A 12,736-nucleotide genomic window follows, 5' to 3' on the forward strand; every position below is an offset into this window, starting at 1 on the left:
AGCCAAACAGAGCTGTCATGTTAGAGTTGCACTTTGGTTCCAAGAACTCGGCATCAAGGTTGGTGTGTTAAGGTTAACTTGTAGCACTGTTTTTTTCCAATGCATTAACGTAGTACTCTTAAAACAGAAATTTAAATATCAGTTCCACAAATCTTAGCATAATCCTTTAACTGCCTTGTGATGCTTTTTCTTGTGACTTCAGCATGAAAATTACATTGAATTGGTGAATTGAAGCCACTAGTCAGTGTAAAAGCACAATTAGCAAGCAGAAATCCAATCGTTCAAGAAATCTAGTCATTCACATTGAAAATACCAGGTACTAGTGGAAATGTTAAACTTAGTGTGAGTATAGTTGAAAGAGATCTTCTGCAGAGGACCTAGTGGTAATCCAGCATTGACAACACAATCGCCTTTGCCCAAGACTTTAAGAAGTCTAGGGTTTACAAGATCTTGAGTAAAACTTCCACATTTGACGTGAATGTTGATTGCAGGGCATATTGTGCAGTTGTTTTGTACTTCCACCATGAATTTTGGTGGATTTCCAGATCCCACCTTTGTTTGTTTCACTGTTGGTTTGTTCTTATCGCCACATTCTGCACCTGATCCTGCAAAACGATAGAATAGCAAGTTAGTTAGATAAATGAATATCTAAAAATCATGTTTGACACTTGCAACAGAATCCAAAACTTTGGATTTGCTGGAAGATTGAGATTGGAAACAGACCATGGTTAGGCAGAGAGGCAATAACCAGAAGAGTTCCCCATAGAAGCAGTAGAAACTTGAATCCCTGTAATTGGTTTAACATTCTCCGAAGTTCACTGAAAAAACTGAGAAATGTGAAGAGTTCTTGGTCATTCAACCTTGCCTTGTTATATAGAGAGAGACTGAAGGTAAGTGATGTTGGCTGGCTTTGTGAAATTGGATGTGTGGGTGTGAAAGGAGACACATCATTGTGTATTTATCTTTCTGACAGAAGACAGAGAAATGACCATTGCCTACCTACTGTCTGAAGACTAGACTCTTCAGAGAGTAGAGGGGGACCCGGATTGTGAAAAGCCAATGAAAAATGAGCTAAGATTTCTGCAGTGAAAGAAATCATATCACTAGAATGTTTGCCTTCTCTCTGAAATCTTACATGGTGTCGTGTGAACTTGGAATTGCACGTTCCCCGTGCTAGGTGTTTAGCTTTTTGCAAGAGCACATGGTAAGTTTAGCTCGGCATCCCGTGTGTTTGTGTCAGGGTGGATTTACCTTGTGCACTTGTCTATATGTTTCTCTGTTTTTTATAGTGTCCAAACTTGAATAAACCAATCCACGGGTAAGGGGGTAGTACTAGTGGGTACTCAAGAAACAGTGACTGGTCGCATTTGTACTTGCACCACCATCAGATACTCGGTCATATACCGATGATCCAAGAGTACCGATATTATCACGAAAACTACTGCTTCTTATGAGCGTTAATGTCATCCAACTCCATATTCTATAATGATGCTAACTCCGGCAAGAGCCATAGCTGACAGTGTTTGACATGTTATTATGTTCCCATATCAAATGCAATAATGCACACCGACTGGACGACTCCCTCCACAGTTTAACAGTCAGCCTCTTTGGCTCATATCATCAAGATATGACTCAAACCTGGTTTAGATTTATGATTGGCGCCATGGCAGATAGACCAGAGTCAAATAGTTCAGCGGCCATCTCATACCGAAATGTGGTCTTCTGAGCTCTGAGCTGAAAACCAACTACCTTATCTTATTATGGTACTATCAACTGTCAACTTGTGAAACACATGGTGCAATAAAAAAAGATTAGTAAAATAATTCAAAATGAATTTTTGTAATTTATTCTACATTAAACAAATGTAAGCTGACTTAAACTAAATCAGCATAGAACCAACCATGTAGTAATCTGCAATTCTTGAACATAATTTTCCCTCTCAATTGGAATCCTCTAATAAAATGTCAATACAATCACTCATTTTTGTGGTGCTTGTTTTTCTTCTTCTTATCATCATCATCATCATTATTTACTGTAGCGGCACCTGGCAATGCTCTAATTACTCATCTTCCTGGTTTTAATGGCAATTTTCCTTCTAAACACTACTCTGGGTAACTGCTGCGAACCCATCTCCTCAATTTTTGTCCATCATTTGTTGCATTTGAACTCAAAAAGACCAGTATTTTTTTTTTTTTTTTTTTTATGTGTGTGTGATGGAAGATATGTGAAAATAGATGAGAAGAGCTTATTCTACTACTTTGTGGTTTCTGAAAGAAACCCAAATGAAGATCCTGTGGTTCTTTGGCTCAATGGAGGTCCTGCCTGTTCTAGTTTCGATGGATTTGTTTATGAACATGGTCCATTCAATTTTGAGAAACCCAAGACTTGTGGAAGTCTTCCAAAACTTCAACTTAATCCATACAGTTGGTCAAACGTTAGACACTTATAAATTTCTAACATTTGAATCACTTGTTTGATTTCCACTTGAATTAAAAAAAAAAAAAAAAAAAAAATTCAATTTCAGGTTTTAAACATTACATATTTGGATTCTCCAGCAGGTGTTGGATTGTCATACAAAACTGGAGACCTACGGACTTCGCTGGAGACGCACACCTTTCTTCTCAAGGTACTTATTGTGATTAATCAAATTGAAAATCCCGATGTTGTTATGCAAGTTGGAATTGAGATTGCATACACTGATTATTGATAAGCACTTTGAAATGTATGTGGCCAAATTTTGTGCAAATGTGACAGCTTGATTACCATCTTTGGAAATTTTATGCAAATGCGCAACTGTATGCATATGTGGGGGTTTAGTGATCTTAATGCATTCAAATAATGATACCTTCATCGTTTTTCAATCTAAGTGGTTCGAGCAATACCCAGAGTTCCTAGCAAACCCATTTTACATTTCTGGAGAGTCCTGTTCTGGGATATATGTGCCTACTCTGGCTTCTGAAGTTGTCAAAGGTAACTATCCTTACTGATCTTATGAACTGTTGTGACTTATACTTGAAATATTAAAACTACAATCTTACAGAATGAGAACTTTTTCAGGTCTTGAAGCCGGTGTAAAGCCTGTACTCAACTTCAAGGTATGAAAATCTATGGTTTTAATTCGTAAATTCGAAACGTCTTGTGTATGACAATCTTTTAATTGAACTCAAAACTCATTTGATACAGGGTCACATAATAGGAAATGGGGTAACTGACGGGGAATTCGATGGAAATTCTTTTGTGCCATTTGCTCATGGTAAGGGCCTTATCCCACATGTTCTATTTGAGGTGGGTTGACGTGTAAGATGTAAGTCAGAATTAGTAGGCCTGCGATTTACTGAACAAAACTAGTGAAGTTAAAACTATTGGTGTGTCAGGTCAGGAGTTAGAAGTTAGTAACTCTTCCGAAGGCATAAAGGGTACTAGAAATGTAAGAATATGGCCGACATTATCCTGATACAGTGGCAGTTTTGCCTTGGATTAGATTTTTGATTTTTCTCATAGTTTTAACTTCATTTAGTGGATTTGGTTGTGTAGGATGATGAAGTGGCAAATGCGTGGCTGAACAATGAGGCTGTGAGGAAAGCACTTCATCTAGTTGTTTCATACTCCAACATTATATGGAAGCTGCTAACTTATTATAGTATTTTGTTTCACACTAGGAAAACCTTATTTGGGAGATTTGCACAGATAAGATCCTCTACAATCATGATTTGGGAAGCATGATTAAATATCACAGGAACCTTACGGCCTGGGGATATAGAGCACTTATATTCAGGTATCCTCACCTAGTCACCTGTAACTAGAGAAGGTGTATACACTTGTGCAACAGAGTTGCCAATAATTCTCAGCAGCATCGGATGGTTTTGTAGAAATCTAGTGTTTCCTATACGGATGCAAAGTTTCTACATTCCGTAATGTTCAGCTTAAAATATTCGACCCCCACTTTCAGATGCAATTGTTATTTATGATAATGTGTTTGCAGTGGTGATCATGATATGTGTGTACCATATATCGGGAGTGAAAAATGGACGAGGTCGCTTGGATATAAAATCATAGACGAATGCCTGTCTTTCGCAATGTGCTTACTTACTATTGTAATAACTTCTGCAAATTATAGCCATGAACTCCTGACAATGATAGTATTTTCTCCATTTGTTTTTGTGCTGTTTTAGGTACCTTCAAGGCTATGACAATAATCTCACTTTCCTCACTATAAAGGTAAGATGCATAAAAAATGTCTCGCATCTTTCAGTTGTTTTTTTCTATGTCTTCTGCTTTGGATGGAATCAGTCACTCGATTTCAAGTTTGAGAGTATTGACTCTATTCTCTTGTTGCGGGGAGCTGGACATACAGTTCCCCGAGTACAAGCCAAAGGAAGCATTGGCCTTTTATAGCCGTTGGTTGGCTGGAGAAAAGATACGAAACAAGTTTTTATGGATCACCTTTCTCTGCCCATATGTAAGATGATAAAATTGCAGTGAAAACTTAATTTGTATCCAATTTGTGTCGCAGCTTTAGTATTTGAGTTATGGACTCAGATCAAAGAAAATACAACACTGGCTCTGGTCTTGGATTAACAGTTGCAGTGTATTTGCACAAAACCACTGGACTAGTGTGTGCACGTCCGAATTTTCGCATACATCGAATTCCTGGCCCAAAACATGATTAAAACTCGAAAAGAATACAAAACCAAAATTAAGACATCGCCTTTGTTACACCAGAAACCTGCAGCCCTCGCCATTTTCCGGCCTGCATTTTCCCCGGCAGCAGTCTTAGCCGTGCTTCTAAAATGCTGTCCCTCAGCTTTTACTCCCAAAATTTTCCTTCCATTGGTGTCAACCAGCTACCAGCAGTTCATGGTTTTGGTGATGGACCTGCCGCTCCCAAAAGGATTACACCTAACGATGGAAAAGTTTAGGAGGAAAAGTTGGGGGACACCAAGTAAAACCGGTAGTTGTTTCCACTTTCTCGGAGCTCAATTTCTTTTTTTGCTCACCATAAATAAACTAAATAACAATATAAAAAGAAACTATTAAATAAATAAATAAAATTGTTTCTATGTGGTGAAGGAAAGTCCAGCAGGGGCGACCTGAGAACACATGAACATTCACCAAAACAACAAACAGCGAGTGTCTCTGATATTGGTTTTCTCATGTGATCTCAGGATGCTCCTGTTGATCTTCCTCACATCTCTTCTTGCTTGCTTCTTCTTGTTAACTTGTAATCTCTCTTCTTCTTTCAATTTCAAGAACTATTGAAGATGTTGTAATGATTCATGATTGGACTCAGAGCTATTTAAGGTCAAACTCGTTCTAATGTACTTTTCTCATATAATGTACTACTACATAATCTGTAGTACCATTTGAGGGAAGTAAAGATTTCTCACACAGTCAATGTAAGTACAGAGCTGTACTACTTTTCAACCCCCATTGTACTACTTCATTGGTTGAGTTCCCCAGGATATGGCAAGAATCTTTTGGTACTAATTTTGGAGTGTTCCCATGGGTTTACATGATATTGAAATAAAAGTAATTTCAGAACTTCTTCAAGTCTCTCCACAAAGGAGTAGATAATGTTGAATGCCTAACCACTCAAAAATAACAACTAATATTTGGATGGGGATCATGGGTAACCAGTCGGTTTCTGTTTACAAACTTACCCAGGGTTTTCAACATTTTGATTCCAGTTTAGATTTACAAACAAATACTGTACAAAGTTTCAGGGATCTCAACCAAATAAGTTTCTGCTATCAAACTGTTGGAACCACCAGACATTTTCAACTAAAGTAGATATTCACCTGTATGCATTTAACTGAGCAACACAAAAACACCCCCTGGGAATTATTCATACTAATTATATACATTTTCGCGCTTATGATCGCAAAAGAAAGAAAATGGAGGAAAAAAAGAAGTATGTTGTGTTACACAAGTAACACAACCATCCTATTTAAGGGTTATCCTACGGGAACTCTGCAACTCCTACTAATTACAGCATGATATTTGATTCAACAACCAAATTTCATGTAGTTTATTGACTCTATTCAGTGTAAACAATTACCAGGTACTGAAGCCTGCCGGCCAAACTGATTTTGTTTAGGCGTCCTTCAAAAGACATTGGAAGTCTGCAGCACAATCTGCTTTATCACTACAACAAAATACCGATAAATGTCATTATCACATCACCATATTGGTTACAAATACACTGCACGAAGAAGCCAAAGATTTATAAATTAATCTGTAGGTTAAGTGACGCATTTCTCGGGGTTCAATTTGTGATGGAAATTCCTACAAGATGATTGAGGTAACGCCATACACGGATCTAAACTGTAATAACTCGATGTTGCGAGAACCAATCATGTGTGAAATTACAAAAAAAAAGGAAAAGAAAAAAACGAAATGACACAACTGCATACCTGCTGTGGCGCGAACAATGGCCTTCGCTGCTGACAGGTTACTGAATTATATGGTGGAAGAATGTCTCGAGGATAAACCCCTTGGGGATAAACTACTTGCAGGGGCTGAATTGCTCGCAGGGGAGGAACTGCTCGCTGGTTCATCCATTGCCAACCAGTTTGGCTATGGTTCGCCTGTTGTTGCACTTGCAGCAATCCAGATGCCTGATAAAGGATCCAAGAGTTCAAAATAATATCTAAAAACAAGACAATCCATAGTAGACATTTTTCCCAAATAACAAACATGCATATTAAAGCCTGTCTTTTGATAGTTAATTGTAAACGAAATCATTTATAAACTGTGTTGGTGCCAAGTAAAATACCTGATTCCGATTAGTCTTAGTTGTAGTTTTCTTGACGGCCGGATTAGTCCTAGTTGTAGTTTTCTTGACTGCCGGAGTAGTCTTAATTGTAGTTTTCCGAACTGTGGGAGTAGTCTTAATTGTAGTTTTCCGAACTGTGGGAGTAGTCTTAATTGTAGTTTTCCGAACTGCTGGAGTAGTCTTAATTGTAGTTTTCTGAACTGCTGGAGTAGTCTTAATTGTAGTTTCCTGAACTGCTGGAGTGGTCTTAATTGTAGTTTTCTGAACTGCTGGAGTGGTCTCAATTTTAGTTTCCTGAACTGCTAGAGTGGTCTCAATATTAGTTTTCTGAACTGCTAGAGTAGTCTCAATTGTAGTTTTCTGAACTGCTGGAGTAGTCTCAATTGTAGTTTTCTGAACTGCTGGAGTAGTCTCAATTGTAGTTTTCTGAACTGCTGGAGTAGTCTCAATTGTAGTTTTCTGAACTGTGGGCCTTTGTTCTTCCTTAGTGTTACGGCCCTCCATCTTCGCCTCAACTTCCTGCAGTATTAAATTAGTGAGAGAAAACACTTCTTCTGACTTCGAACACTTCGTTGCAATTCGTTGTGAAATTTGCAACAGCGCATCGTAACGAGCTGTTGATGACGGATCACTATTATTCGGGATCAACTCCCCAGAAGGGTCAAAAACATCGTCTTCTGTAGCTTTACGAGTCCATCTCTTCAAATAATATTTAGGAGGCAGAGTTTTATATTGCAAGTTACGAAACAACTTTAATGCATGAGAGCAAAGGATTCCATTAAATTCAAATTTCTTACAAGAGCAATAGACTGATTGTTCAGTGTGGTTATATATAAGTGTGCGGATCTTTTTCTGACCTTCCATCTCAGTAGCTCTATAGGTACGAATAATTCCGTCATCTGACACCAACTCTAACAGCAGATCTATAATTTGTTGAAGCTCTTCTTGGAAACCATAGAACATTTCTCTAGTGTATAATTTTGATGCCTCACGTTCTATAGGCCACGCAGAGATCAAATTTGGTTCTGTTTGGTGTGTCCTTTTTTCTGCTTCATTTTCCTTTCCATACTGATCAACCATGGCTTTAGAGTATTGGTCCACCAACTCCCGGAGAGGAATGCTACCCGTGCTAAAATAGGCTTTCAGAAACTTGCTGATGTTCTCGCTTCTTCCTGTCGCAGTCATGCCAGCACAAAAATGACCACGACTTTGAGCCCACATTTTCCGCAACTCATACAAGCCTTGCAGCCACGCGATACCTCTAAGCCCATACTCATCAAGTAACTTGCTCCAACTTTCTTCAAATTCCTGAAGCGTTTCTGGATCATATATGCAAGATTTAAATTGCACGGAGAATGACTTAGACGCTTTAAATACTTCAGTCAAGTGCTTTGAAGCATTTTGAAATAAATGCCATAAACACAATCCATGATGAGCTTCTGGAAATACAGCACTAACAGCATTTGAAATGAATGCAGATTCACTCGTAAACACACTTATGGGCTTCTTTCCTCCCATAGCCTCCAAGAAAGTAGTAAACAACCACACTGCAGAATCCGCTGTTTCACCATCTAATAAACCACATCCAAAAAGTGCAGGTTGCCCATGATTGTTTATACCAATAACTGGCACACAAACCATATCGTTTGTTTTGAATGTTGTGTCAAAACAGACTGCATCACCAAATAACCCGTAATCTCTTCTTGACTTTGCATCACAGTAAAACACACCACATATGTTGCCATCTCCATCAGTGCGAAAGGAGTAGAAAAAATGTTTATTTTCTTGCTTCTTTTGCCTGAAATACTCGAGGAGAAAATGAGCATCACCCCTCTTTAGAAACCCCGACCTTGAGTTGGGATCAGATAAGCCAACTTCTTCAGGAATATCCGCTGCTTTTACTCCCCGAGGAAGGCTACTGTCAGCATGTGGTACATGGGCAGGGGTCTTTAGGTGCCTGGAAAATTTAGTCGGTCCAAGTTCATGTGTATGCTCAGCTTTGAACCTAATCAAAGCATACTTGTCACCACCACTCATCAATTTGATCTCAAAGACTGCCATGCATTCGAATCGCTTAGTTTCTCTTCTTTTTCTAGGCTTCCTTACCATTTTATAGCTTCCTTCACATGAACAAACTAGCACTTGGCGATGAATTTTATCACGCTGACCTTTCTTAGCATTTGTCCTTAGTATTCTCACCCTAAAACCAATCTTTCTTGCATATTCGTTATAATAATCTAATGCTTCTTTTGCTGTGTCAAAAATCATGCCAACCTTTGGCTCTACTAACTCATCTAAATCACAAAAGTGCAGTTCAGCTTCTGCAGAATCCCCCTTATCATCATTAGAATCCAAATCCGGGATAGTTTCAGAACTATCCATTGAAATTGGAGTTTCCTGTTTACATGTTATGATCAAATTAAAAATCAATCACAAAATTCTATAATCCAATTAACTCATCCAAAAGTCACACATTATAATCTAAGGAGTTTGAACTAATCAAAAAAAAATGTAGAAAAAACCCTAGTTTCTCATAGATGCAAAACAAAAACTTTGATAGACAAAGAAAACATCAACCAATAACCAAAAAGGAGGAAAAGAATTAGGGCAAAAACGGATTATACCTCTGTAATAGGACGTTCTTCTTCATCATTATCAGTTCCATGGACCTTGCTTGCGGCATTCAAAGTACAGTTTAGAGAAGCGGAGTTTTCAGAGTGAGAATCCATAAGCGAAAGAGGAGTTTATTCACCAGAGAGAAGACTGTGCGGTCAAATTTGTTGACCCACGTAACAAGTGGGTGAATAGCTTTTGACGCACCATGGCATGAGCGTGCTAGAAACGTTTAAATAAGGTCTCATCAACCCATCAAGGGCGATTTCCTATAGTGAAAAATACTAGAACTCCCATACTATATGGGTTCAATATATAGAAGCCCCACAAAATGGATCCTTCATTGTTAACTCCATATTTTCAGAAATTGCTACTAATAGGCCCAAAATATCAAATTTTCTTCAGATCTGGCCCATAATTAATTATTATGAATTTTAATTATGGCAACATTACCCTTTAGTATATATATAATAGGAATATCAGAAGATATTTTTCATTTCAGATGTTCTTTCTCTCTCCATCTTTCTTTCTCTCCAAAATAATTTTCAGAGATCTCAAAACCATATCATCATTGATTCAATAATACTAATCTAAATCGAGAATGTCGCAAAGTTAATAAATCGTCTAAATTCATTGAAAAACACATCGAATTCTCACTAGATCCTCAGTTTTAATGGAGTTATTATGTCTGTAGTGAAGAATAAAATTGAGTAAATTCTCCATCAACAAAGAAATCTGAAGAATTCATCAACAGATACTAAATAATAGATAAGTTTCCTTGTTGTATCCTTTTAATTTTTTCATGTTTTAGTTTTGAAATTGATATAAAGATTTCGGAAACATAACTTCGATTTCACTTCTTTTCTATTATTTGATTCATGATTAGCATTCAGATCTACTTTAATCACATATTTCTCTCCATTTCGAGTGAGAAATCTTGAAAAAATCTTGACAAAAAAATTCCAAAAACTTTAGGGTTCTTCGCGGAGAATCCATCGATCTTTCAGTCTTTTATCCTAATTGAAAATCAGACTCTAGATTCGTAATCCTCATGTATGAATCCGTATTACCTATTCAAAATTTCCGAAAACGTGGTTGTTTAATTATTTTGACCAAATCTGATTTTGTTGATTTTTCTGTGTAGGTTAGAAAATAGGAGGCAACTGATGAAGATGATGCTTCTCTTCGATTATTTTGAAGGTAACGAAAGTAGTAAGGATGAAGGTGAAATCATACGGTGTTGTAAGAATGTGCATATACTTATATTGGACGAGTAAATATGAAATATTTTCATGCGTTTTGTTGTTAGAATTTGCAGGTAGTTACAGTAGTGAATTTCTTCAATTGGAGCCTTGTTAATTCGTTTGATAATTAGTTGGTTGATTTAGGTATTTTGAAGTTGAATATTAAGCTTGTAGTTCTAGATTTGGCTTTTATTTGATTTGGATCTGAAATAAGTTTATGGAGTTCTTTGCATTGAATTACAGGGGGATTAATGATACTGTTAATTTCTTGATCGATTGTATTTTGATTTATTTTACTTATATGGAGTTTGATGTTAAACCTTAAAATGCTTAGTTGTTTTGCTTTGTCTGTAGTCTTGTTGAGCCTAGGTTGTGTGTGATTTACACGTCAAATCCTGTGTTCCTTCTTGTATGAGAAGGAATAGTTGTTGTTCTCATGAGATCATATTTTACTTGTTCTTATTATTGATTAGCTCATTTGGAAGGATGCTTTGTTTGTTTTCATTTCAGGATTTGAGTCAGTTGGCTCAAAAGAAATTTTTTTGTACTTCTCTTGTTCATATACCTAAGCATGAGACATGAATTATAGCTCATTTGGCAGGATTTTTGGTGTTTGGTCTGATTGGAACAAGTCAGGTTAGTGATGAACTGGAACACATGATTGGACAGATTGAGACTATGCAGAATCGTCATGGGATGGTCCTTGAATCCATACAGGGCGACATCATGCAAGTAAATAAGCAAATGCAAGAGTGTAACTTATAGATACACAAGCTAAATGGATGTGTAACTTCTAGTTACACAACTAAAATAGATGTGTAATTTCTAGTTACACATGCTAATTAGATGTGTAACTTTTACTTACACAAACTGATTAAATATGCCACTTTTTTTTATTGTAGGAGTGCGTCGTGATTATTATGGCCTGATGGATGGACAGTTGTTACTGCATATGGAAAACATAATGCTCAGTTTGAACACACACTTCTGGTAATTCGGTATTTCATTATCTTCTTATATACTATGGTTCATTGTATTGCCTGTTTGTGTTGTCTGCGACGCAAGCGAGACTAAGCACCCGGTGCATACTGATGCATAAGCAACTCATTTTGCATGCCTAGGGAATAGATATGTGAAGATTTTCCTGCAACATTTCTGTATATGCAAATGGTTATCACAAAATAGATAACATCCACAATAAGAAAATAAAAGCAAGACGTCAATCAGTATAATGAAATTTTACCCTAAAATTTGGTTTACGGAGTTGCTAAATTGATTATTTTTCTCTTCTGCATTTTGGGCCAACAGGTTTACACGGTGTTCCAACTAGTTTTAGTTGTTGCTGCTCTTCTGCAACCAAAATTTGGCACCTTAGAAACTGAAGAGTACATCAAATACTTGAGGTAGGTTCCAAGTTTACAGTTATAGATGGTAAACATATCTTTGAAAAGAAGAGGCAGTAATTTGATTTAAAAATGAGTATTTATTGTTTATCTTCATCATGATGTGTTCTGTGTAGCTACTAGTTACACATGCTAATTGATGTGTAACTTATAGTTACACAAGCTAAGTAGATGTGTACTTTCTAGTTACACATGCTAGAAAGATGTGTAACTTTTACTTACACATACTGATTGAATATGTAACTTCTAGTTTTAGTGATTGAACTGAAATGATTTGTGGTCTGTTTTGTTGTTTTTGTTTTCATTGGATTGTTGAGATTAATTTTTGTATAAGAGATTGGACAGTTTTTATTATTGAACATGAATTATGTTGAAAGATTAAAGATTTTTGTTTGTTTGAATTTTGGGATAATTTTAATTTCTATTGATGTTGTATGCTTCACTCTTTGTCCAGACTACTTACTTCGTAATTACAACGGACTTGGGATTTCTGAAGTGAATTCCTAATCTTTAAAAAATTTAGTTGTCTTGTCTTGTAATATGTAAATTGATTTTTTTTTCTATAATTTTGCCTTGCAATTATTCTATAATTTTGTTTCTTTATTTTTTGTCCATCCAACCTAATTCCACGGATGTTTATTCCTATTTGCAGATGTGCAAGTATATTGGAATCAAGAAAGACAAAAAAGGAAGGAAATATA

The 12,736-nt window shown here is 36.7% G+C and overlaps 3 protein-coding genes and 1 long non-coding RNA gene across 4 annotated transcripts; 2 read left to right on the forward strand and 2 right to left on the reverse strand.

Annotated features, from left to right (window-relative positions):
- Positions 1-153: 153 nt before the first annotated feature.
- Positions 154-899, reverse strand: LOC113315127 (uncharacterized protein At1g05835-like). The gene is made up of 2 exons (XM_026563440.1): positions 724-899; positions 154-605 (listed from the first exon to the last, which is right to left on the reverse strand). The coding sequence occupies exons 1-2, from the start codon at positions 803-805 to the stop codon at positions 295-297; spliced, it is 393 nt and encodes a 130-aa protein (XP_026419225.1). The 5' UTR covers positions 806-899; the 3' UTR covers positions 154-294.
- A 764-nt stretch (positions 900-1,663) lies between these two features.
- LOC113359553 (serine carboxypeptidase-like 20) lies at positions 1,664-5,454 on the forward strand. The gene is made up of 13 exons (XM_026603168.1): positions 1,664-1,717; positions 1,894-2,111; positions 2,221-2,434; positions 2,525-2,626; positions 2,868-2,970; positions 3,058-3,095; positions 3,184-3,253; positions 3,375-3,427; positions 3,535-3,594; positions 3,660-3,775; positions 3,983-4,078; positions 4,173-4,218; positions 4,355-5,454. The coding sequence occupies exons 1-13, from the start codon at positions 1,664-1,666 to the stop codon at positions 4,466-4,468; spliced, it is 1,284 nt and encodes a 427-aa protein (XP_026458953.1). The 3' UTR covers positions 4,469-5,454.
- A 328-nt stretch (positions 5,455-5,782) lies between these two features.
- On the reverse strand, positions 5,783-9,558 carry LOC113315136 (protein FAR1-RELATED SEQUENCE 5-like). Its single transcript, XM_026563449.1, has 4 exons — positions 9,400-9,558; positions 6,776-9,172; positions 6,414-6,617; positions 5,783-6,145 (listed from the first exon to the last, which is right to left on the reverse strand). Exons 1-4 carry the CDS (start codon positions 9,502-9,504, stop codon positions 6,143-6,145), a joined length of 2,709 nt encoding a protein of 902 aa, XP_026419234.1. The 5' UTR covers positions 9,505-9,558; the 3' UTR covers positions 5,783-6,142.
- A 941-nt stretch (positions 9,559-10,499) lies between these two features.
- LOC113336199 lies at positions 10,500-12,000 on the forward strand. The gene is made up of 4 exons (XR_003353647.1): positions 10,500-10,588; positions 11,234-11,364; positions 11,535-11,622; positions 11,941-12,000. It is a non-coding gene; the product is annotated as an uncharacterized LOC113336199 (long non-coding RNA).
- The last annotated feature ends 736 nt before the right edge of the window (positions 12,001-12,736 follow it).

The sequence above is a fragment of the Papaver somniferum genome, chromosome 1 (assembly GCF_003573695.1).
Source record: "Papaver somniferum cultivar HN1 chromosome 1, ASM357369v1, whole genome shotgun sequence".
NCBI classification, from domain to species: domain Eukaryota; kingdom Viridiplantae; phylum Streptophyta; class Magnoliopsida; order Ranunculales; family Papaveraceae; genus Papaver; species Papaver somniferum.